The sequence below is a fragment of the Quercus lobata genome, chromosome 6, assembly GCF_001633185.2.
Source record: "Quercus lobata isolate SW786 chromosome 6, ValleyOak3.0 Primary Assembly, whole genome shotgun sequence".
Lineage (NCBI taxonomy): Eukaryota > Viridiplantae > Streptophyta > Magnoliopsida > Fagales > Fagaceae > Quercus > Quercus lobata.
Window position 1 is genome coordinate 23,730,513 of NC_044909.1, and position 25,719 is coordinate 23,756,231.

Below are 25,719 nucleotides of genomic sequence, written 5' to 3' on the forward strand. Positions count from 1 at the left end.
TCATTATGTTCATTTTATTAGAATCAAGTCTACTGCCACACTGCATTTAGAATTTGCCTTTTCCTTTTATCACTTCTAGCTGTATATTACACTATTCTTTTTTTCATTTTTAAAATAATAAAAAGTTATAGAGAATTTTCACTGACCTCCTCCAAGGTTTATTAAAAATGCATAAGAAGTCATACTTGTCCCTAATGCACCGACAAAGGACTCTTTATCATGTAATAAATTTTGAAATTTTTTTATTTTGATCAAAATGTTGAATCGAACCCAATTTGGATTAAATATAAACAAATTAATTAAATAATTACATAGTATCATGGCTCTTTGTAAAACGTGGATCTCTTTAGATTCTAAATGATTCTGGAGATGGTGGTGGTAATGGAGGTGATGGTGGTAGTGCGTTTGGATATGGGGCTTGATGGATTTACAAGGGAAAGGGGATCAATGGTAGGTTTGGATGTGATGTGCCTTTCAGTTTGATGGTGAAGATGGGATTTGGTTGAAGGAATTAATTGGATTGAATCCAGTGGTGAGGGAGGTGAAGGTGGTTATGGCTAGTGTGAGAGAGAGAGAGAGAGAGAGAGAGAGAGAGGGAGAGAGAGTAGGTGTAGAACATGAGGGATCTTTCATTGCAAATGCACGTGTAGAATGTTGGATTGAGCTTGCAGAATGTAGGTTATAATTTCATTTTCTTAGTGAATTTATGAAGCGAAGGTTATTCTTTAACAACCATCTTCTCTACAGAACATTACCAGCCTTGTAGTTCAATTGGCATCTCTCGGTGTTTCCAATAGAGGCATTTTGGGTTCAAATCCCCCCTTTCCCAAGTATTGAATTACAGAAAAAAAACAGTATCACCTTAAGCACTTTTGTGGCCAAAACTAAGAAAAGCAAGCACATACCATGTCCTTTCTCATGCTAGCTACTACTTGGTTTACTAGGACTGTTTAATTCACATGTTGGTTGCTGCTGCGAGTGACTTCCCCAAAAAAGTTTGGATTTTTATGGATTTGTTGTAATTTGCAAGTAGTGAAGAAATTGAAGCAGATACTCTGTTAATTCTTTCTTTCCTATTTCCATGCAGGGTTTTACAAATGCCGTTAAAAGGCCAGTTCGAATTCGTGAGTTTCTTCTATGAGGAGGAATCCCAGTTCTTGTGAGCAATGTGAAAATTATTCTATTTTTGTTCATTTATAATATATATAATTTTTTTATTTTATCCTCAAGTAAATTTGTCAAAATTACTCTGTAATGTTCATAACCTGATTTAATATGCAATAATATATAAGTTTTCTCTTCTACTAAGAGCATTAGCATTGGTGATGCCAAAAATTTAGCAATTTGACACTACAAAAAGCTACTTTATCTATTTTACCACATTTTTTTACAAAATACTTAACATCAGTGGTTTTATTTTAGCATTCAACACAATAAAATAATATAAATATTACAATAAACAACTATAACTGCCCATACCACAACCATGGAAACCACTGCAGGGCCACAACCATAGCCAAAAAAACCCATAAAAACCACCAAATTGCAACCCACAAAAAAGAAAAAAAAAGAAAAAAGAAAAAAAAAAAAAAGACCCACCTAAAACCACCACCACACCACCTACAAGGGCCACAAATCAGAACACCCACCAACCAGTGACGATTCCCAGCCTTAGCAACCACTAGTGACGATTCTCAGCATCGATCCCAGCCCCAGCAACAACCTAATGACAAATCCCAGCCGTTGATCCTAGCAACAACCCGATTTGAGAAGAATTCAGATGGTCGATCCCAGTGACATATCCCACTAATCCCAGCAATGGAGGAAACCCACCAACGATGAGACAACTGCCACCAACTCAACAACTTCTTATCTCAGGTAGAGGTGGGTAGAGACTTGGGTTGGCGAGAGTGGAGGAAGAGTGAAAAAAAATTAAAGGTGAGAGGTGAGACTATGAACTAATGAAGAAGAAGAGAGTGTAATGGGAAGAAAAAAAGAAAGAAAGAGAATTAAAAGAAAAGAAAAAGAAACATTATTTTAATGTGTGAACAAATAAAATAGATTATTTTGCTTTAACATTTGAGCTACAGTGCACAACAATAGATGGCTGTGCACTATAGCTCAAGAGTTAAAAGTTTTACATAGGGGTGTCCATGCAAACCGAAGACCCGACAAAACCGACTAACTTGACCAGAACTAACTTGTCACGGTCGGTTTTGACGCCTTTGACGGTTGGTGACAGGTCTCAACCCTCAAAAACCGACTCCACTGGGTCGAGTGGCAAGTTTTATCCTGAAAAAACCGAGCCACCCAACCTGCCTGACAAAAACTCAAAGAAGGCCGAAAATTACCTAGATCTGGCGATGATCTAGTGCTCCTCAGCTCCGATCCGGCCACGTTTGGCCTTTACTCAAATCTGGCCAAGGTCTACTCTCTTCCTCACTCAGATATGCTTAAATCAGGCGATATTTGGTTGGATCTAGCCCAAATCTACTCAAATTCGGCCAAGACTCCGGTAAACCCAATTCTAACTCCGTTGATATTAGGTGATCTCGGCCAGATTTCAATAGATCCGAAGGAATATTGGCCAGATCTCGTTAGATCTGGCTAGATGCTAGATTTGACAAGATCCGGCCAAATTTCAGCCGAAATTCGACAATATTAGAAAACTTGAAACCGACCGATTTACACCTGAAAACCGATATGACCTGACCAGGTTGATCTGAAACTTCATTTAGGTTGGTTGTTGGTTAAAATCTTCCCCACCTGATAATGTCGGGTTGAGTCCGAGTTGGGCACAAACCCTACTCGGCCCGACCCGTGGACGGCCTTAGTTTTACATATGCCTCTACTGATGCAACATAATTTTTGAAGTTTGTAGAGCTAAAAATAGCATTTTAGCAATATAACACCACAATATTTGCTCTAATGAGCCACTGGCTGCTTTAGCATTTGTGCTAATTTCAAAAAAATTCACTATAGGATATTGTAAAACCGTATGGACCAAATTAATATCGAGTTCTCTCATAATATAGATAACAGCTAAAAGTTAAAAAGTCCATAATTTACAAACCTTTTAGGAAATATATTTTTCTAGTAAATTGTGAACGCCTAGATGTTTCAATGGTAAATAGCTTTGAGCATCTCATCCTCAGCAACTATTTGCACTTGTCCTCATGGTAGGACAAATAGATGAATTTCGGACTTTTTGTAACCAAACTTTGGCAGGGAAGTTTTAGGTTTAGATTGAACTAGTTGCTAACCCGTGCAATGCACGAGATAATTTAAAAAAACTTATATATTTTTACTTTGCTCAAATAAATACTTGTTTCAAAACGAATATGTTTCACCTTCTATTCATAATATGGCTCAATGCATATTATGATTTTTTTTTTCTTTATCTTTTTAATCCAGAATAGTAAAAAGATGTTGAAACTCTTAACAAATTTAAGTTAACAAAGAACATTTGTATATGTAAATCTTTCCATTTAAGAACTTTCATGGCCTTGCAGTTAATGCCCAAAAAACCAAGTCAATCCCTTCTATTTACCAAGTTGAAAATAGCTATGGAATACAAAAGGGGTGCCCTCTCCTTTTCTTCCAACCTCTGAAGTCGCAAGCGAGGATCAACGAATAGAGAAGGCAATAATAAGAATCCACAACACAAACCTATGTAAGAGAAACCACATACAACATTTTTTAGATTCTGTGAGATGGTGGGTTACATATAATTGAGTATATTTTTTTCAACAAAAAGATTTTAGTAAAAAAGGCAAAGGGGGTAGAACTTTGCCAACAAAATTGGAATGCTTTTGGCGTGAAATTTAAATTGAAAACAACTCATGCCATCAAAACCCTTAAATGTCTAGAACTTAAATCCCTTCAGCATTATAGAAAGAAAAATTAGGCACTCACTTGGAGTAATTGGGTCATGTTCAATAAATTTAAGTGTATACAGCCAACTACAACAACAATAGTAGACACCAATTTGCACACAAAAAATAAATATAAAAAGAAAAGAAAAAATCAATTAGAAGAACAAAGTAATTAACCTACTTCTTAAAAAAAAAAAAAAAAAAAAAGTAATACCAATGATGGCATGATAATGCCATAAAATAGATTCCGGTGAGACGCTGTGTAACCTTAAATTTAGGTTATGAAACATAAAAGTTGTGTATAAGGGATCAAATCAAAGGAAAGCACAAAGAAAATAGAGGTAAATGCTTTATACATATAAGAGAGCGTCCTAACAGGAGTTTTTTTTTTTTTTTTTTCTTTTCTTAATCCTATATATATATATATATATATTTACGTGAACACTCTGATGAGAAGCTTTTTGTTTTGTTTGATAATCTGAGCTTAGGTAGACTGGATTCTTAACTAGGGGAATAAAATTATCACTAAATATTGCACTTCACTATTGTTAGTATAGGGATGACAATTTTGCCCCGTCCTGCTTGACCAGCACCTCCCCACTTCACCTTGAGCGGATTTTTCCTGCCCTGCAAAGGTGCTAGGACAGGGATGAGTTTAGATTTTTTAGATCCACCTTGCCCTGTCCTTGCCCACCCCGTTCTGATAAATGTTATAATTGTAATTTTTTTATACCCTAAAACTTTACTATTTAAACAAACATATCAATATTAACTTATTTTATTCTAACCAACGTGGTTCTTGGCCTCTATTTTGTCATTTTATACTATGAGATTTTTATTTTTGTTGTAATTTTGTCTTGTTAAACCCTTGGATAATATTATTTAGTTTTTGCTAAAAATTATTTGGATTTGATGAGATAAATTTAGTTGTAATTTCAAGTATATTTTTTATTAATGAAACATGTATTATTAAAAAAAAATTGTAATATTTGTAGGGAAAATTAACAAAAAGTAGAGTTTTAAGGGGTGGGGCATGGCTTCGTGAGGCCCCAAGAGTCGGGGATGGAGTAAGAAATTTTTTCCCATTATGCAGGGTGGGGATGGGTTAAGACAAAACCATGCGGGGTGGGGGCGAAAACCCCATCCTTTGGCCCTGCCCTAACCCATTGTCATCCCTACAGTGTGTCACCATTCATTGTGTGTATTAAGCACTTATTTTACGTACTAGACACCAAAGAATGATATTATAAAGGTTAAGTGATATTAGTATATGATTTAAAATTTCATAATAATGAATGTATATTTTATCTTATTTTTGAAAGTATTGATTATAGCATGTCTAGTGTTATGTTTGCTTTCAAATTAAATATAGAGAAATTCATTAAATTTTTCATTTGTATGATTAATCTATTTCTTTATAATATTGGTATGAACATTATGATACACAAAATTGTCAGTGAATCAATCATCCAGACGTGCAGTGACATGGGCACCTGAAGAGTGAAAGGTAGGAGAAGAACCTATAGAGGGCACTGGTGGGGTGCTAGCCATATACTCTTTGAAGGTTAAGTCAGTGATTGAATGATCTCCAATAACTCAAGAGTATGAGAGTTAAGAAATTTCACGTACCTTGGAGAAGAGGGGGCTTGGTGCTTTATATAGTGATGTAGAGTTGACCAAGATCTCGTGGGTGTAGGCTCTTTCCTTATAGGAGAAATATGCAGTTAATGCTCCCAGATATCCAGACCTAACTTCCCATGTTTGGAAGATGTAGCTGTGTAGGAGGATCTTTGGGCATGGTGTGCAAGTTTTTTCCATATGGAGATACTTGCGTGGAGAATACGCAAGATGGTCTCCGAGGCCAAGTACAACCCATCATCAGTCACAAGGTGCTTGTTCGTCATCCTGGGACACATGAAGAGTAGGTGTGGGCTGAACTCCCTTAGAGATTGTTTGACGTATGAGGTCCTGAAGAGTTTTTGTCTACCTGACGACTCTCATGCTCCTGACTAACTTGTGAGGGCCCAACGATGTATATGTGGTAGTCAAATTTCATAGTCGTCAAAATATTCCCCATTAGAACATATCATAATTATAATAGAAATTGATGCAACTATTAACATTCCAAATTATGTTGAAAGAAGCAAAAAGATGATTGCATGTTTATTTCATGACAAGAAAATAGCGATGAAAAGTTGTTGGATAAGGTGGTATCTAGTGTAAATCAAATATACATTTATATCGATATATATTTAAAAGTTAAAGCATAGCATTTATTGTTACTACACTCTAGTTAAGCCATATCAGCGTCTATGTCATTATCCTATTTTCTTTCCAATTTTCCTACAATTTTTTTTAATAGTCACTTATTTTTTTAATATTTATACTTACTATAACATTTCTCCCTCCCTTACCTTTTCATTTCTTCACTAACCTCTACTTTAATATCACTATTCATCTTTCCCTTCATCTTTCTTTATTTTATATCTTCTTATTTACACATTTTTACTATGAATTTGCCATCTTCTCTTCCATTCTTTGCATAGTTTTCCCTCACAAAAAAGTTATATCTCTCTCTCTCTCTCTCCCTCAAATTTTTGGTGGATTTTTTTTTCTTTGATTCTTAAATGTTATCCGTAAGGACTAAAATTGGGTTGGTCCCAAAACAAGATTGGGCTCAAACCCAATCGGCCTAAACAATAAATTTGTAGAGCGTGGATGGAAGAATTAGATTTATTCCAGGAGAAAAACAATTAAACTTGGTAGTTTGAGACTGTTAGTCACAAGTAAGATCAGAAAATCTGTCCTCGGAATAGCCCAAGGAGTTTGTATTATGTTGTCTTGTTCAACAATAAAATTATACAAGAGTCACCGTCCTGTTCGTAGACAATCCCTCCTCTTTTTTTTTTTTTTTTAATACCTCTTTCCATGTTATATATTCCAGTCTTGGTGTTGCCCCTACCACACATGTGTAGGTTAGATTCGGGGAACTCCTTCTTGTCCCATCTAACACTTCCCAGAACCATCAACTAAGAGCTGTAAGGCTGCTTGATCACTGTTCAGGTGTCACTTCCACATTAATGTGGCCAAAGAGTTAGTTGGGAGTCATTTAATGCGGATGTAGCAGCTTTTTGAAGATATTTGTTGCCCTTCTCTTTTCTTTTCCCTTGTACGACGTTTAACTCTTAGTGATGATGTAACTCTGAAGTAAGTCCATGATGAAATGACACTCGAACTGACCTCGGACATATATTGCCAAGATGGCTTTTATCCTCGAACGCTTGTTGGACTTATCTCATATTGTCTCTACTCTTCTCTTCACTCCGTTCTCCTTATAATCTTGTCTGGACCTCCTTGAATGGTCTAACGTCCTCGGATCGGGCCATAGGCCCAGTTAATACTGCCTTAACAGTACTTCCTAATTATCTGGCCCCCACATTATCCTATTGCATTATGAAGAATTAAAGATAGTATATATAAAAAAATATTATTCTATTACATAGCATGATTTGAATAATTTAGTGTTTATTGTTATATCTTTTATTTTAACTTTTTTTTTTCTTCTCATCTTATTTTATTCAACATTGAAATAAGATGAGATCTTCCATATCATTAAATTATTTATATTTTCTCATCTTTTTTATTTTAAAAAATTTAAAATATAATATTTTACATTTTCTCCAACTTTTCTTATTCCCTTTACCTTTTCATCTCCCCAAACCCTCTACCTTAATATCACTTTTCCTCTTTCCCTTTATCTTCATTTATTTTATTTCTTCTTATTATCATTCTCTTAGCATAAATTTGTTATTCACTCTTCCATTTTATGCATAATTTTCCCTCACAAAAAAGATTATTTCTCTGTTTTAGGTTGATAAATTTTTGTGATCTTTAGAACTTTATTTTAGGTTGATAAATTTTTTTTTTTTTTTTTGGGGTTCACTTTGATTGTTAAATGTTATCATATTGCATTATAAATAATTACATAGCATGCTTTTGATAATTTGATGTTTATTGTTATATATTTTATTTTTACTTTTTTTTTTCCTTCTCATATTATTTTATTCAACTTTTAAATTTAGCTACATCCTCCATATCATTAAATTATTTATATTTTCTCTACTTTTTTATATTAAAAAATTAAACATATAATATTTTACTTAAATTCAATAAATAAAATTGTCCTCATAAAGTGGAGTCATGCTAGGGAAACACTCATTCTCACGCCCAATACATTAAAGGAAAAATGGAATATAAAACAAATGTCAATTTAGAAACACTTAATTAAAAAATAATAATGAGGATGTCAAACCAAATATAACATAAAGAAGAAACTAATAATGCATATTTAATACCATAGAATCATCATCAAATTTTGGAAAACGATAGGTTGCCAATGGGGAGAGAGAGAGATGGCAAAGAAAAAAAAAACAATACAAAGTAATAAAGAGTAGATAAAGAAAAAAAAAAATCAAACATCATTAGTAGACATTAATTGGAAAACAAAGAGGCTATAATGAGAAGAAAAAAATAAAATAGAGATGTCGATTTAGAGAGTATTAAAATTTTTACAGTGTAGTAAAATAAACCGTTACATTCACTTAAAAAACTTAAATCAATAATCAACAATTAAATAAAATCATAGTACTAAATTTAAACTTAAAATTAACCAAACTTTAATCATGGAAACCATATTTCCAATCATAACTAAAAAAGTGTTATTCTCCACTAATAATAGAAATTGCATAAAAAATAAAATTTAAAAATCCTTTTTTTGACATTTCATTTAACCTTACATATATAATTTTCATAAATTGTTACTTTTTCAAAATCTAATGAACAATGCTACCTCTCATTTAACGTCTTTATTATGCAAATCATCAGTTAGTGTTACAAATGAGATCATTAAAAAAATTATAATATTAATTAGCAACTATCATTATGGAGTAGTAGTCTATGGTTTTACGCATCTAAAGAAGTGGAATATATAGAGTTTACTTAAAGGTATATGTAAAGATTCATATATATATATATATATGTAAAGGTTTTAAAAAAATTTATATGTAAGGTTCTAAAAAATATATTTAATGAGATTACCAAAAAAAATTATCTTGCGCAATGTGCGGGTTTGCGATTAGTTTTATATATATATATTTTTTTTTTGAGAAAGAAATAATTTCATTAATTTAAAGATTAGCCACAACTTTTGTCAGACAGAACAAGATTGATAGCATCACTATGGATGTTGTTTAACCAACAACAAGGCGAGAGGGACTCTCTAGCAAGCTTAGCTAACTTATCAGTTACCCTATTGCCCAAACGTTTTACATGGCTAAAAGCAAAGGCACTGCTTGCGCCCAAGTATCTAGATTCCTCTATGATATGACCAAAAGGTGCCAAGCAGTCCTCCTCTGAGTTGAGGGAGTTTATAATTCCTGCTGCATCCCCTCCAAAGATTACTTTTGGGAGACCAAGTTCTTTTGCAAAAGAAATCGCCCTTCTACCTGCCATAGCTTCAACTTCTTCTATAGTAGGAGGTAGAGCAATTCTTTCAGACAAAGCTCCAATCATAGTACCTTTATGATCCCTTACAACCACTCCCAAACCTGCTTCTCCTAGTTCTTGAAAGGCAGCCCCATCAAAATTAGCTTTACACCAAGAATTAGAGGGAGGGGACCAACGGATTGGTTCAGCAGCTTGGATAGGAGCCGTGGGCGTTTCTTGGACCCTTTGGAATTCTTGTAAATGTTCCAAGGCCTCGGTATGGATCATTGAATAGGGCAGAGAGGGAGAACCAGTTCTGACTGCATTTCTTTTATACCAGATACTCCAGGCAATGAATGCAAATCTTTCAGCTAGGTGAGGGTCATGAGCCTTAAGGATTCCCAAGAAAAGATCCTGGAAATTCACAAATCGCTCTATTAGAAATGGTTTGCAAACCTCTTCCTTCCACCAAATTTCTTTGACCCCATAGCAATCCCACAGTACATGAATGGCATCTTCTGATTGGTCCCGGCAAAGGTCACAGGTTACATTGGTAATAATTCTCCTCTGTGCTAGGTTCCTTTTCGTTGGTAATGAGTCGGAGCATGCTCTCCATAGGAAATGCTTCACCTTGTTTGGAATATTAAGCTTCCAAATGTTGGTCCAGAAGCTATTTAGCACCGTCGGATTCGAAGTGCCTGGCTGGTTGGTTTTTGCTGTCTGACTTCGTGGAGTACACCCCATTTTTAGTTTCCTTCCATATTCTGCGGTCAACTGGCCTTCTTGAGCTTAGCAGTATGCTAAGGATCTCCTTAGCCTCAAAAGGTAGAAATTCACTCCTAACTCGGTCAGCATCCCAGCTAGTACCATTTTCATTCATCAAAGCACAAACCTTTGTATTCATAGAGAAGTGATTTTGGGGCGAGAGAACTTTGCTGTGATGTAAACCTGGTAGCCACTTGTCCCCTCTGATCAGTACACTACGGCCATCTCCAATCCTCCAATAAGATCCCATGTCAACTACTTGGCGAGCCTTAAGTATACTCTGCCATGCATAAGATCCATTGGTCTTGACCCCTTCATCCATGATTGAGCAGGTTGGAAAGAACTTGGCTTTAAAAACCTTGTAGAACAGAGAATCCTGATTGTGTATTAGCCTCCATACTTGTTTTCCAAGGAGGGCAAGGTTGAAGTTTTCAATGTCTCGAAATCCCAAACCACCTTGGCATTTAGGGAGACAAAGTTTATTCCACGCCACCAAATGAGTTTTACGTTGCTCTCCTCTATAACCCCACCAGAATTTTCGAATGAGAGACTCGATGTCCTTACATAAGCTTCTTGGTAGTTTAAAGCAATTCATGGAGTATGTTGGCATGGCTTGCAAAATAGATTTGATCAATACTTCCCTACCCGCTTGTGAAAGTAGTTGCTCCTTCCAACCTTGAATTTTCTACTAAATCCTCTCACGAATGTAGCTAAAACTTTGCTTCTTCCCTCTGCCCACAAAGGACGGTAGTCCTAAGTACTTATCAAATTGATGGGAGACCGCAACACCCAATCTGCCTTTAATTGAATTTCTGACTTGCTGGTTTGTATTGGAGCTGAAAAATAGTTGGGTTTTATCCCGATTGATCCTTTGACCCGATGCTTTTTCATACTTCTCTAATAACTCCAGGACAGAATTGCATTCATGGCTGTTTGCTTTACAGAACAGCAAGCTATTGTCCGCGGAAAATAAATGAGTCACCTTAGGACCCTCACAGCATAAGGAAACTCCAGAGATGGTACCATTGGCTGCTGCTTGCTTAATAAGGGCATGTAATCCTTCTGCGCACAAAAGGAAAAGATAAGGTGACAACGGGTCCCCTTGTCGGAGACCGCGTTGTGGGTGGATTAAACCATATGGTGCACCATTAATCAGAATCGAAAAGAAGACAGTGTTGATACAGGATTTAATCAAGTCAATCCATTTCCTAGTAAAACCTAATTTATCCATTAGATTTTCTAGAAAAGTCCATTCTACCCTGTTATATGCCTTACTCATATCTAGTTTTAAAGCCATGGAACCTGTTTTCCCCGTCCTCTTATTTTTCAGATGGTGTAAGGTTTCGAATGCTATCAATATGTTTTTTGTGATAAGGTGGTTGGATAGGAATGCACTTTGAGAGTCAGAAATTAGTTTTGGTAGGCACTTTTTAAGGCGGTTAGCTATGGTTTTGGAGATTAGTTTATAAATGACATTGCAGAGGCTTATGGGTCGGAAGTCTTTAGCTGTAGCAGGGGATTTTATTTTGGGAATGAGGCTTATAAATGAATGGTTTATATTTGGTGGGATGATTCCTGAGTTAAGTATAGAGAGAGTAGCAGAGAGGACATCAGGTCCAACAGTGTTCCAATAGTGTTTAAAGAAGATAGGGGGCATACCGTCTAGACCGGGTGCTGAAATGGATTTCATTTGTTTCAATGCAACCTCCACCTCTCTTTCCGTGTAATCTCTAGTCAACTCTTGATTCATTTGCGGCGTGACTTTCCTCTCAATCCCTTGAAGGATTGGGTCAAGGTCAGAAGGTGTTGTTGTTGTGAATAGTTCACTAAAATAAGATGCCATCATCTCTCCAATCTTTTGCTCATCCTCAACCACCTGACCATCTTCCCCATTCAGCTTAGAGATGAAGTTCCTCCGATTTCGTTGGGTTGCACGGCTATGGAAATAGCTAGTGTTGAGGTCACCAGCCTTAAGCCACTCCACCCTCGATCTTTGGTGCCACATTGCGTCCTCCTTGACCATTAACTCATACACTTCCCCTTTGAGAGTCCGTAGTTGCTCATGATTTCGTCCTGTCATTGATAAGGCTTTAGCTTGAGCCAGTAACTTCCTCTTCTTCTCTAGTAAGCTTTGGATATGGCCAAAGGAGGTTCTGTTCCAAGTTTTCAATTTTGTGCAACATGCTTCAACCTTTGTAACTAGCTTGTTGATAAGATTGCCCCAATGTTGTTCCTCCCAAGCATCCTTGATCACCCCCTCACACCTGTCATCTTTCATCCACATCACTTCAAATCGGAACGGCCTGCCTCTCTTGTAAAAACGGACATTCTCATCATTAGCACATATCCACAATGGACAGTGATCAGATAGGGAACCCGCAATGTGATGAACCCGCACTGTGGGAAATTTTTGAAACCAAGATGCAGTAGCCACTCCTCTGTCTAGTCTGATCCATGTAACAACCCCATCAAACTGGTTGTTGCACCATGTAAACGGTGATCCAACAAATCCCAAATCCTTGAAACCACAGAAATCTAACGCTCTAAACTCCACCATCTGCCTCTCACGCCGCGGTGCCCCACCCATTTTTTCCCCTGCCTTGACTATTTCATTAAAATCACCTATACACAGCCAAGGTAAATCCATTTGGAGACAGAGGTGCTTGAGTAGCGCCCAAGAGTGTTCCCGGTTGGCTGTTACTGGGTCTTTGTAGAAACCGGTAATTCGCTAGGCGTCATCCACTCCTGGGTCTACTACAGCATCAATATGTGATGGAGATGAGCTCTGTACTTTCAGATTGAGGCCTTCCTTCCAATACAGTGCTAATCCTCCACCAGTGTTATTACGAGGGACAATAAAAAGATTTTTCAAGTCTAACTTACGACAAAGGTTTTTTAGAAACTTATCTTTTGCTCTGGTCTCCATCAAGAACACGAACTGTGGGGAGTGTTTCTGCACCAAATCTTTGAGCTCCAAGACTACACGCGACCTCCCCAAGCCACGGTAGTTTCAACTTAGGCCGTTCATGCTATCCGGCGTGGCTGCTCATCAGCCACCGCCGCTAGGATTGAGACAAATACATCATCAAGTGAGGCATTTTGACGTTTGAGAGGGCGTGGGTCTGTGTTGTGCAGCGCCTCTCTTCGCGCTTCAGATGGGTGAGCTTCTGGAACTTTACCTGAAGCTTTTGTTACTCTTGTATATCTAACCCACGTGCCTTGCTCTTTGGGTTTGATTCCACTTTTCTTTTCTTCCGTTGGGCTGCTTATGGGTTCAGCTAAAGTAGTGGGCTTAATAAGATGGGTCGTAACATCAGCCGGCTTAGTGTTTTTGTTTGGGTAGAGCACGTGATGGATTGGCTCACTTAACAGGTCACGTGATTCCAAAACTGGTTGCTCGTTTCCTATTTCGTGCGCCACCTCATTAATCCCACACCCTGGGCTTTTTTGTGTTTCATCAGTAACGTTATCTCCATTCAACGTATCCTTGTCCAGCTCAAATTTCTTTAACTCCTGATCAAGCTCATTTATCTTCTTCATGAAATACTCTCCTTTATTCCCGGCTTTAAACCCGATTGACTGCAGGTCCAGGCTAGCATCCGTTTCCTTATTAATTTCAGTAACACCCGTACTTATTTTTTCCTTAAATGCAGGATTTTGTAACTGAAACTCATTAACTCCGCCTCCCTAAATCTTGGTCTGCGCCGCCGTTGCCGGTGCTTTTGAACCAGAGCTCTCTTGCTTCTTTCCCTCCACCTCAAGCTCTTTCTTTTTCGCTTCATAGTATCCTGGGACTACGATGATAGCATTTTTGTGTGTGGGCAATGGAGTAGCACATATCCATGGTCCATACTCTTGATCTTTTGGCTGTAAGGTTCCATTACTCTGTATCCAACGTTCACAGTCTTTGTCGAAGTGGTTCAGACGGCCACACTAGTAACACACATTAGGGAGGCGTTCGTATTTGAAAGTAACCCACCCCTTTACTCCATTCTTTCGTGTGAAGACTCTACCACGGCATAGAGGAAGATTGACATTAACCTGAACCCTAATTCTCATCATTTCACCCCGTTCAACTTCCTTTTGGCTCACCTCTGTTTTGACTTCTCCCACAGCTTCACATAACTTCTCAGCTACCTCTCGACTCAGAAATTTGATCGGTATATCATGGACTTGCACCCATAACGAGACTTGGTCAAAGACTAACTCCTTGGCAGGTATGCTATGGTCCTATCGTTGGATCATCACCAAGTGTTTATCAAAACTCCATGGCTCCCCATCGAAGATTTTCTCAACTTCTTCTTCATTATCGAACATGAATAATAGTATGTGGTTTCCAACATTGCGCACCTTGAAACCATTTTTTGACCTCCAAATGGGATTGAAAGTTTTAATAATAGCCTCTGTGTTCAACGCTCGTCTTGTGAGAAATTTTGCTGCGATAATACAGCTTGACAAATCTGTTTCCTCGTCAAATTGAAATTCACCACCTTCCCTATCATTTAGAGACAAATTCTCCCAACATTGCGTAAGCGTTTCCATTCGCACCCAAAAGCAAAATTACAACACCACTTAGTGTTTCCCACACCCCCAGAAGAAATTCCCAACAAACCTACAAGCAACAGTGTTACTTGAGGGACTCAAAAAACATTACACAAAGGAAAACGACTAATTCTACGGGCTAAGACAGAGGGGAGCTGCTCTCCTTAGTACTGAGAAACCTTTATTAACACTTCATGTTTCTTGTTCATTGGTAGCCTATTGTATTGCGAGGATTAGTTTATAATGAAATATGTATTAATCCTTGCATTAGTCAAACTTGCATGTTTGGCAGTGGTTGGTCTTGTGGCAGCCTAGAGATTTTTGCTTTGGTTAACAACAGCCCTAAAATGATCTCGGGGGAAGTCCTAATCGTTTTTTTCTTCCCTTTCTTTCATGTGAGTATGACCCAGGGGGTGGTCTAGTTTTATATAATGATTATGCATAACAAATAGGTTTAATTATTTGGAAAAGAAAGTCTAAATATTATAGTGCGTCGAAGGATATAAGGAAACTTGAATTTTTATGTTCCAAAGAGTGTTTTAATCTAGCTGAAGGTTCTTGTGAAGAAAAAAAAAAGGAATACACTTGAGACTAGAATTGGTTACAAAGCATTTATTCGATTGCATTTAGAAGGTTATTACCTTTAATTCATATAGTTATGAACTTGTACCATTTGTTAAGATATAGTCGTCATATTGCAAAACCTAAGGCATAAGCAATTGATTCCATGCTAAATGCGGTTATAAGCACAAAGAATATTATTTTTATAAGCGAAGAAATTGGAGCGAATGGGAATGTGGTTTATGCAAACATGCAAAATATTCAAATAACTAGTGCTTGGAGATTCTCAATACCATTTCAACCACCTTTTTTTTTTTTTTTTTTTGGAGACTGGAACCAAATTTCATTTAATAATAGATAAAGAGTCATGATACAGGGCATCCAAAGCTGGTGGCGGAGAATCCTCCAGCCAAATTACATCATCTGAAATGTTTTTTGCATTATGTGCTAAACTATGGGCAACCAAATTTGCACTCCTCTTCACCTAGTGTACCTCTGCCCACCTTAGACCCGAGATGAGCACCTGAATGTCTTCATATACAAGGCCTAGTCAAGATAAGTTAGCCTTGTTGGAATTGATTGCGTTGATCACCTGTACACAGTCCCCTTCGATGACCAGTTTAGAGAAGCCAATGTCCACAACAAATTCCAGTGCTCTACGGCAAGCAAGAGCTTCTTCCTCCAAGCTATCTGCTACCCCTGGTCCTTTAGCTGACATTGCTCCCATGACTTTACCCTTTGAACCACTTTAAATGTAGAGGAAATTATACTTTACCACCTTAAATTATACCCTATGTTACACTTTTGTACTCTAAACTATGACTTTTGTTATACTTTGCACCTTGACGTTAAGTTTGATGTTAACTTGGATGAAAAATTATGACACTATGTAAAAGACCTAATTACCTCTCTTCTCAATCCATTAAAAACAAATAAAAAATTACACTTTACCACTCTAAACTATATTCTTTATTACACTTTGCACCCTAAACTTTGAATTTTCCCATCCAAATTAACACCAAACTTAATGTCGGAGTGCAAAGTGTAATAAGAATCATAGTTTAGGCAAAGTGTAATATGTGATATAGTTTAGAGTGGTAAAATGTAATTTCTCCTTAAATGTAAGCATACAAAAGATCACATGTTCTTTTGCACAGTTTAATTGTTTAAGTAGATCAAGAAAATTGAATGACTAATTTTTTTTTTGGAAAGATGAGAGATCAAGAATTGATTATGATTATTTTGGAGATGTTGCGGTATTTGTGGGGTAGATGGTATCAAATACTGCATCTCCAAAGCATTCATAATCGATCTTTGATCTCTCATCTTTCCAGAAAAAAATAGTTATACAACTCTCTTAATCTACTTGAACCATGTAAAAGAACTTGTGATTTTTTGTATGCTTATGTTTAAAAATGTTCAAAGGGTTTTGAAAATCTCCATTGCTAATTATTTTGCATCTTTTGCTTGTTCACATAGTTATAACAATCACTTTTAGTAAAAGTCCATTCTAAAAAAAACTTTTAGGGTGCGTTTGGATACTGCATATTTTGCTGAAAACTGAAAACTAAAAACTAAAAACAATAAAAAAATAATTTCCGGATTACTGTTCACACCAAAACAAAAAAAAAAAAAAAAAGGATGAAACACTGAAATGCAAAACGCAACCCCAATCCAAACGCTACCTTAGTAAAAGTCAAATTCTTACTCTCTTCGACTTCTTTTATTAGATAAGAATAAGAAGTATCTGTGCTTATACGGTTTTACCCGCATTCACTATAGAATCAATTGCACCTCACTTAGGTTTTGAAATACGATGACCATATCTTAACAAATGTCTTTTCGATGGTTATACAAGTCAATAACTATGCTCTTGGATTAAAGTCCAAATATTATTTTCAACTATGAAATGAATAAATGTTTTGTGACTAGTTCTAGTCTCCAATCTATTATTCACAAGAATCTTCATCTAGCTTAGAACCCTCCTTAGAACGTAAAAATTCACCTTCCATATATTCTTTGACCAACTATAATATCTAGACTTTCCTTTCCGAATACTAAAACCTATTCGTAATGAATAGCATATAAAGTATATTTTTAATTTGTAATATAAAGTATATTTTTGCATAATGTATCGTGCAATAAACATGCAATCATCCTCCCTTCTTTTGACCTCATTTGGAATGTTAATAGCTTCGTAAATTCCTATTACAATTTTAGAATGTTCAAAACTATGTAATAAGGAAGTTAGATTACTCATTCAATTAAAGCATTTCTCTAAATGTTATTTGAGAGCAAACATATCAATTGAGACAAATCCAACTTGCACACAAACCCTAACTACCCAGTTTTCTCATATATATAATTTGTTAACATCTAAACCCAAAATCTTATTTATTATTATAAACAATAAACGGCCAATACGTGGTGTGTTGACTATATTCTTTTATCAATTATTTACTTTTCACATTGTAATTGATGACTTAAATATTTGCTTCCTATGGTGCATAGGATTGTTACAACCCATAGGTGTTTGAAACTTTGAATCTCCCCGTTTTCAAGCTATACTGTCACAACTCACAAGTGCACTAGAAAGCAGTTTATTTTCTAATTTTCTTGCTTTATGCAAGAACCATTGGTTATACGGGAAAATTGTTACGAAGCGAAGGAAGATATGAAACTCTTTATTTGGCTATTATTACAGCAAATCTGGTGAATTTCGGGAAAAAAAAAAAATGCAGATAGTCAATTGACTTGATAGGAAACTATTGAGGCTTTATATTACCAAAGGTCATAATAGATACAGAGCAGAAATTCAGTTGTTTTCTTCAAACTGAATCAAACCATTCTGCAGTTAGAGCCAAGGGAGCATGGAATGTTGTGTAGCGTATGTGCCGAGGGCTTGGTTTGAAAGGAACTTCAGAGACAGTGGGGCCAAAGTAAATGAAGGCATCTTCAATTTCTTCACACTTTGGGATCTTGTTCCCATATTCTAAAGATTTTGAACTTAAAAGTTTCTCAACGCAATCACAATTTCACATATCAATTATCAACCCCTAGGAAGGCTGGTAGCTAGATATAGTGCATTTCAAAAATCATGAAGGATTACAGCCTTTACAGGCAACAAAACTGTGTTTAGAGTTCTGACTTCAGCACAGAAGAGAAGAACAAGATGCCCCCCGCACCTTTCTTAGTGACTTCGTAATCAAGCATATACATGCTGAAGAGCTAACATTGTATACAGATATGATTTCCATTTCCAAGAAAATACTACGATCAAGATACAATTTGTCCCAAAATTTGGAAATACAACCCTAACTACCATTAGATTCACATCAGTCACTCAAGCCATCACTTCCTTCAATGTCACTAACACCATCAAATGCTACTGATGCTTCCTCATCATTGATATCTTGATCAGTTTCCATGGCATCTTCAGATTTCTCTTCATCACTTTCATCCTCATCCTCATAAATTACTGGCACCGTAGTGGCATTCTCCTCTATGTCATCATCCACAACCTGTGTTCAAGAGGTTTGAATTTAAAAAATAAAAAATAAATTAAAAAAAAGAAAAAAAGAAGCCTTGATACTTGCTCTTGCTGAACTCTATACCATAAAATTTTAACACCTACCCCCGTGTAAAGGATGTCCAAGCAACTCGATAGTTGAATAGCTGATTCAAAAGTTGAGACTCTAGACTCGATGAGCTGCACATAATAGTACAAGGCTACATAAGATTGTTTTCATCATGCAGAACAATGTCAAGGAAATAGACTAAAAGCCAAAATTTTCACAAAGCTTTCTTATGCTTTTACCAGTGATAAATTCCTATTCTATTCTTGGATCCAATAAATATTCAGCATGTCAAGGTAACACATTTCCAAAGTCAAGAATTTGTTAACATTGGTATTAAATAGTCTAGTATTTTCAAGCAACGGAAATATGTAGATTATGTCAGTTAAAGAAATCCTTAATATGACAGGTAATTAACTCATTGTAATTGTTATAAATGTACCAATCATATCAATTTTATTATAAGCAAGTTAAAGACAATATTATATCCATCAAGCCAAACGACTTTTTATAAAGAAAATGCATAGAAACCATCAGGGGGGTACATACGTGAAAGATATCCCAACATGCAGAGAGTCAACATGTCAGGTGTTATGTAAAATGGTTTCATCGCAATCTTTTTTAACTACTTCTTACCTGATATAAAGAATTCAGGGCAACTAAAGAAGATTCCTGGGACATTATTCCACTTGCATGTTGAAGAAGTAGACTTTTTAGCCATGGAAGTGCACATGCCAAAATCGCACCCCTGGAGTGAAAATACAACACAAAAATTCGTTAAACTCATATTGTATGGACTGTTATACTCCAGAACACCAGCTGGAAAGAAAAGGGAAACTAGCATAAACCAATTGCCAGAAAGAACATCCATTGCAAAACCAACAATGCTAGAGACAAAATAATAATAATAATAATAAATTCACAACTTGTTAAGGTGGCAGATTGTGATTAGTTTTTTTGATAACATAGGGAACATTTCTAAAGAACAACCTTTGAACTCGCCTCTAGCTAGTAAAACCTAGAGGCAAATGACCCAACCTTCTAGAACCAATTGTTGCGTAATTCAGAGGCATTCAACCATGATGAGCTAAGCAGTTCATTGTACACTAATTACAACCTACCTCCTCAACAATTGTGAAAAATGTTATGAAATTTGTTGTGCCATTAGTCTTATTGTTGCAAAACAAAGAGCCCCAAGAACTTTATGTCCAGCATATTCAACTTCTTTCTAGTCACTATTTTAAGAAACCAAAAATTGGTTCAGTATTGCTAAATGGGTCAACCAATTTCACAGACTCATTCACCACACTTGGTTTATACCTCGACTGAATAATTGATATCAGAGACCGCAAAAGCTTGAGCACATCAGCCGGACTCAACAACGAAACTGACTTCGCAATAACCTGCAAACAGAAACACAAACTTAATATGTCAGCCATTAACAAAACCAAACCAAACCAAAGCAATATTAAAAAAAAAAAAAAACTCATAAATACAATTCGTTATACCCAGTTTTCAAGAAATGACACTCTGCACCAAATGAAATGATCAGACACTCCGTCCTTCAGGGATAGAGTAAGTTTGTTTTTTTTTTGTTTTTTTCTTGAAAATCAATCGGGTATAACGAGGAGAGAAAGAAAAGAAAAAGTGCCTGAGCCGACCTTCTCGTCTCGGTTGTACAAGCAATCTAACAAGAGCACACGATCATCGGCGCGTAAAGCCTGTCTAAGCAGCACCTGAACTGAGTCTGCACTTGGAGGCTGAGGCTGAGGCTGAGGCTGTGTCGCTGCAACCAGAGAAGGCTCTTGCTGCTGCTGCTTGGAATCTGTAATAAGACTCAGAGTTGCGAGCTTCTCTCCCATCGTTGGCTCGTTAACCAAAACTCCATCGGAAGACTCTCCACTTCCACTACCTGTGTAAAAATAAAACAACCAATGTAAATTTGAATTAATAAGAGAAATTGAATTGATGAGAGAGACTGATTACTTTTCTTCTTCTTCTTCTTGATTGTCGTCGGCATTGGATTAAGGGCAAGGGGACAATGTGGCTTTCCCTTTCTTCTGCTGCTATTTCTGTTGTTTTTTCTTAGGGTTTTTCGATTTGGGATTTTCTGTACGTTTTTTGCTAGGGTTTTAGACTTTTTACGACTTTGGTTTTCTCTATTTTTCTTCTAAATTACAAAGGGTTCAGTTTTTATTTATTATAAATAGTCTTTAAAAATATTTTATAACTGCATGCACTTAGAATATCTATTAACTTTTCCCAATTACAAATTACATTTTTAACTTTTTTTTTTTCTTTTTAAAATTCAATTTAGTCTTGTAACTTCACTTTCAATTCAGTCTTCTTGTCCATTTTCATTAGAAATTTGTTGTTAAGCATGTCATAAAACGAAACCCGAAAAATGTCGTTTTAGGATTTACTAATGGTGCAATTTGAAAAGAAATTAACAATATGACTATATTAAATAAAGTTGAAATTTAGAGAATTGAATTGAACGAAAATGAAATTATAAGACTGAATTGAATTTCAGATAAAGTCATAGAGTAATTTGTAATTTAACATTCTTTTAACTTTTTATATATATATATATATATATATTTTGATGAGTTATTTTTATATTTTAGTCAATGCTATCATCATTTTCATAATATTGCTGTATCATTTCCTCATTGACATCTTTTTCATCATCTCTAAAATTTACAATCCCTTCTAAATTTTCTATTCTAATAACTTTTTTTCTTTATATCACTTCTTGGCATTCTAGTTTCTTAGGCTTATTAGTTATTACAATAACAATAGCCAAGAGTCTTGTATTTTAATTGGTTGACACTTCTTGGCATTTTCAAAGAAGACATCCAATGTTCAAATTCACCTTCTCCTAACTATGAAATAAAAAATAACAAAATAACAAAAAAAAAAATAAAAACATCGTCATTTCATACTTTATCCATAGTGTATAAAAAATTTTTGTAGATGAGAAAGTGAAGTGTCATGTGTGTGGTCCAAATTTCGTAGGAGAGTGTCAATGCCTCGCAGTGGTTGACCACCAATCGTGGCGATGCTCGCGCTTTGGCCATCCTTGAGGGTGAGGCCTTGGAGCTCGAGTACTTTGAAGAACGAGGGTGAAGGACCTTTGGTGTGTGTGACTGAATTGGGTCAATTTTAAATGGGTTACCAAAGGTAAGTGAAGTCGCCGCCAATCATTGAGTTTTTTCTAAGGTGTGATTGGTCACTTGACTCAATTTGATTTTATTACTAATCTTAGGTTAAGAAAAAAGGTTGTTTTTCCTAATCTAATATGGACGGATAAAAAAAAAAATCTTGATTCTTGAACTCGGAAGTTTGGTTACGTGTGGGGAAGGTGTTAGGCACTCCACAACGCCTGTTCGTAGACAGTCCTTTATTTTGGTAAAATCTTAATTTTCGGACATTGATAATTAAAATTGAGCTATTGACATTAGCTTTTAGGGCTTTAATGGAATTGGGCTTTGAGGTTAGGATTCGGAAAGGATGTGGTCTTAATCGATGCTTCACTAGTATATTTTGGAGTCATTGCCAAATTTCCACGATGAAAATCCAGCAGTATTTCGCCTTATTTTCATGGTGGAAATCCAGCAGTGCTTCGCCTCAGGTGTGTCATAGCACACAAAACACTATTCTCACCAAGCTTTCGCTATGAGAATACGGCAACAAAGGTACCCCATTTTCACTACGAAAATTCGGCAGAGTTTCAGGTTTGGTGCACTATGGTGCATCGGCAAAGTTTCATGCCTATGTATATGGTGCGTGATAGTGTGTTCATATTAGGGCAAGCCAAAGCATCAAACACATTGATACATATCGCATACACGGGGAAACCAATATTACTTAGCTAACATAGATCGAGATAATCACACCGCAATGATCATGCCCACAATGTAGCGTGAATAAGCACCTACAACAGTCGCCTTGAGCGTATACCCACACTACAAGGTCAAGTTCACCCATGATTACAAGAGGGTTACTCTCCTAACCATGAGAGTCCATCATACAAAATGCATGATCACCCACAAACAGGCGCACGCACACACACACACACACAAATATCCTGCACATTGCTAGCACACAAAGCAGGAAAGTAAAGAAGACATTGCCAATGTTCCAAGGGTATGGCCTAGCAAGGTATAGGAAATGTAAATAAGACATGCCATACCCAAGGAATGTAGCCCAAGCAAGGTACAAAAAAGATAAAATGACATGCCTACATCCATAGGGTATGGCCCAGCAATGTACAGGAAATATAAAGTAGAAATTGACATACCCTAGGAATGCGGCCTAAAGCTAGATACAAGGTTCTAAAGAAAAAGGCTAAGAGAGAGAAAGGAAACCATTCGGGGAGGCTAAGTCTCTTATCTACTGAACATTGCCCTTTTTGGGCTTGCGCCTTCTTGCTTGCATTTGCCCCTTTTAGCTTGCATCTCAGAATTTGCATCCTTGCTCCAAGCATCCTAGCTCCAAGTGTGCACATGCAATGACAAAAGAAACATGAAACCAGTAGATATGCAAGGAAACAACGAGAAAGAAAGCATGTGAAATGACAAACTAACAAAGAGAGCCAAACAAGGCAAACAAGCATGTTATCAAACAAAGGGGCTGTCCTTAGAGGACAAAATGTAGGTTTGGATCTAGCATCCATAGTTCCATGAGATTGGATTATGGACAACACATGTGCCATCAAGCAAAGTTCTTAAAAGGGACCCAAGGTCTCATGTATCAAGAACGGGTGTGAACTCGCATGAGATTGTAGGAACTAAGCTGGATGACACAAACAAGCAACACACAAATATGCAAGCATGAACATATAGGCAAATGTGCAAAGATGCAAAGAAACAAAGAAAGCCAAACGAGATGGCACAAAGCAAGCAAGGCAACATGTCATCACCTAGGGTGGAGGAGGGTATGCATCGTGCAAACCAACATCACGGAGATGTGTACTCACAAATGGTTACATCCAAACAAGCCACAAGAGGGACGGATGCAACCAAACAAGTAGGTGGCCCCAAAGACCAAGCACAAACCCACAAAGGGAACAAAGCAATGGAAAAGCCTAGATCTAGTCAGACAAACATGGATATAAATCATAAAAGCAAGCATAAGCATGGCAAGAAGCATGGAGACATGTAGATTTTAGCACAAGCAAGGTATTTAGACATGTCATAGCCCAAGACGGCTAGGCCAACATCATCAAAGCAATAAAACACGTTAGAAAGCAAGGAGACATGCTAGAAAGCTATAAGGCATGCTAGGAAGTAAGATAAAGCAAGAGATATACTATGGAAAGCAATAAAGCATATTATAAAGCAAGATAAAGCAATAAAATAAATGAGTGTAGATATACTAAAAAGCTACATCTACAGCCCTAAAACCTCATATCCAAGGTGCAAAGACCAAGGAGAGGAAAAAGAGTTCAAGAACACTACCTCTTGATTGTTGGGAAAAGAGAGAAATCGAAGGTTTTTTGGTGTGTGTAGACACTCAATTTTGCACCTATAATTTAATCTTGGATGATGACTAAAATGATTGTTCTGAATACCAAAAAATCATAATTGCATTTCATGCATTAAATCATTTATCACATATCATAAAAATGATCTTGAGACTCTAACGATTGTGACGATATGCCCAATTCCCAAATCGGACTGTCGGATTGAAAGATTTCATAAGATCAAGTTTCATGGTCTGCATGCATCTTATGTGGGTGAAGCTAGTCACGTGTGATTAATTGAAATTAATTCTGATTAGTCAAACAATTAAAATTAATTAAGTGATTTATGTGATTGGTTGTTGGATTTGATAAAAAATAAGCTTGGTTGCATAGAAATAAAATGGATAATTTATATTAAAAGGGAGTTGTTGATAATTAAGTTTTTTAATATAATTATCTTTCAGATAATTATTATTTGAAGGACCTGATTATCTAATTAAGATGGATTTATGTCCAAGTGCAATTCCCGACTCAGGAAATCCCTAAAAAAGAGTCCAAAATGAACCAAAAGAGAAAACTGGGCCTAGCACTCAAGAGTGCCAACCAGCACTTGGCAAGTGCCGATTAGCACTTCCATAGTGTTGATTGGCATGGTGTAGACACCACATTTTATACTCCTTATGACTAGAGCCCTCGCTTTCCATGATGGTGAATTTTAAGACCTAAGGTTGGTTTAGGGCCCAATCAGAAGTTAACTTGACTTGAGAAGTGTTAAAATGAAAAATGTAACTTTTAATGAGCAAATAAATCAAAATTTGAAAAATAAGGCCAAAGGAAACCCTCGCTATGTGCACATAAGAGTTAGCTTGAGCACGCATAGCGATTCCCAGAAACTATACAAGACAAGTTTTTTGCATTTATGTTGAGGTTTGGAACGAATCCCACATTGTTTGGGGATCGTTCCAAACCCCTTTTTTCACACTATAAGTAGCTTTACATGGTATATTTTCAAAACACATAGAAATCCCACAGGAAAACACTAAGATTTACTAAAAATAGTGAATTACAGGGAGAGTTTTTCACAAAACATTCTCAAGTCAATTTTCTTTTGATTAGGGCCTTTTCTGACCTTGATCTTTTGAGTTTAAGATTACTAATCACTTTCTTATTGGTTTTTGAATAGATTTGACTGAGGGATATGATAAGAAATAAAGCTTGAAGAGCTTTTCTTTGAAGTATTAGTTTAAACTTTTTTTTTTCCTTTTCTTTTCTTTTTATGCTTTTAATTTTGCTGTTTGTCTTGTTTCTTGCTATAATATGTTTTAATATGTCTATCTAGATTTGGTTTACGTTTTTGTATGTTTTAAAATGCATGTTAGGGTGTTAGATTTAGTGTTTTAGGCTTGGTTGTGTTTTTAGGGTTTTCCATTTGATATGAATTATGCATTTC

The 25,719-nt window shown here is 36.3% G+C and overlaps 3 protein-coding genes across 3 annotated transcripts in view; 1 reads left to right on the forward strand and 2 right to left on the reverse strand.

Annotated features, from left to right (window-relative positions):
* Nucleotides 1–1,304, forward strand: part of LOC115995297 (chromosome transmission fidelity protein 18 homolog) — a 35,342-nt gene extending 34,038 nt beyond the window's left edge. Inside the window, exon 23 of the mRNA XM_031119804.1 lies at nt 1,088–1,304. Within this exon, the coding sequence (XP_030975664.1) occupies nt 1,088–1,141 (54 nt within the window). The 3' untranslated portion in view covers nt 1,142–1,304. The remainder of the gene's footprint in view (nt 1–1,087) is intronic.
* Nucleotides 1,305–10,148: 8,844 nt separating this feature from the next.
* Nucleotides 10,149–10,734, reverse strand: LOC115950008 (uncharacterized mitochondrial protein AtMg00310-like). Its single transcript, XM_031067262.1, has 2 exons — nt 10,308–10,734; nt 10,149–10,219 (listed from the first exon to the last, which is right to left on the reverse strand). Exons 1-2 carry the CDS (start codon nt 10,732–10,734, stop codon nt 10,149–10,151), a joined length of 498 nt encoding a protein of 165 aa, XP_030923122.1.
* Nucleotides 10,735–18,260: 7,526 nt separating this feature from the next.
* Nucleotides 18,261–20,952, reverse strand: LOC115993798 (WD repeat-containing protein 43-like). Its single transcript, XM_031117771.1, has 6 exons — nt 20,789–20,952; nt 20,464–20,714; nt 20,123–20,205; nt 19,439–19,550; nt 18,862–18,936; nt 18,261–18,748 (listed from the first exon to the last, which is right to left on the reverse strand). The coding sequence occupies exons 1-6, from the start codon at nt 20,820–20,822 to the stop codon at nt 18,563–18,565; spliced, it is 741 nt and encodes a 246-aa protein (XP_030973631.1). The 5' UTR covers nt 20,823–20,952; the 3' UTR covers nt 18,261–18,562.
* Nucleotides 20,953–25,719: the final 4,767 nt, after the last annotated feature.

What these genes read in the sequence shown, in the direction of transcription:
- LOC115993798 (XM_031117771.1), bottom strand. Translation starts at nt 20,822, where the DNA reads ATGCCGACGACAATCAAGAAGAAGAAGAAGAAAA. An exon ending in CAAGAAGAAGAAGAAGAAAA is followed by an intron (nt 20,715 to 20,788) that starts GTAATCAGTCTC and finishes ATTTTTACACAG; the next exon opens with GTAGTGGAAGTGGAGAGTCT. An exon ending in ATATCAATTATTCAGTCGAG is followed by an intron (nt 19,551 to 20,122) that starts GTATAAACCAAG and finishes TTTTCACTCCAG; the next exon opens with GGGTGCGATTTTGGCATGTG.
- LOC115950008 (XM_031067262.1), bottom strand. Translation starts at nt 10,734, where the DNA reads ATGCCAACATACTCCATGAATTGCTTTAAACTACCAAGAAGCTTATGT. An exon ending in AGGGGACAAGTGGCTACCAG is followed by an intron (nt 10,220 to 10,307) that starts GTTTACATCACA and finishes AAATGGTACTAG; the next exon opens with CTGGGATGCTGACCGAGTTA.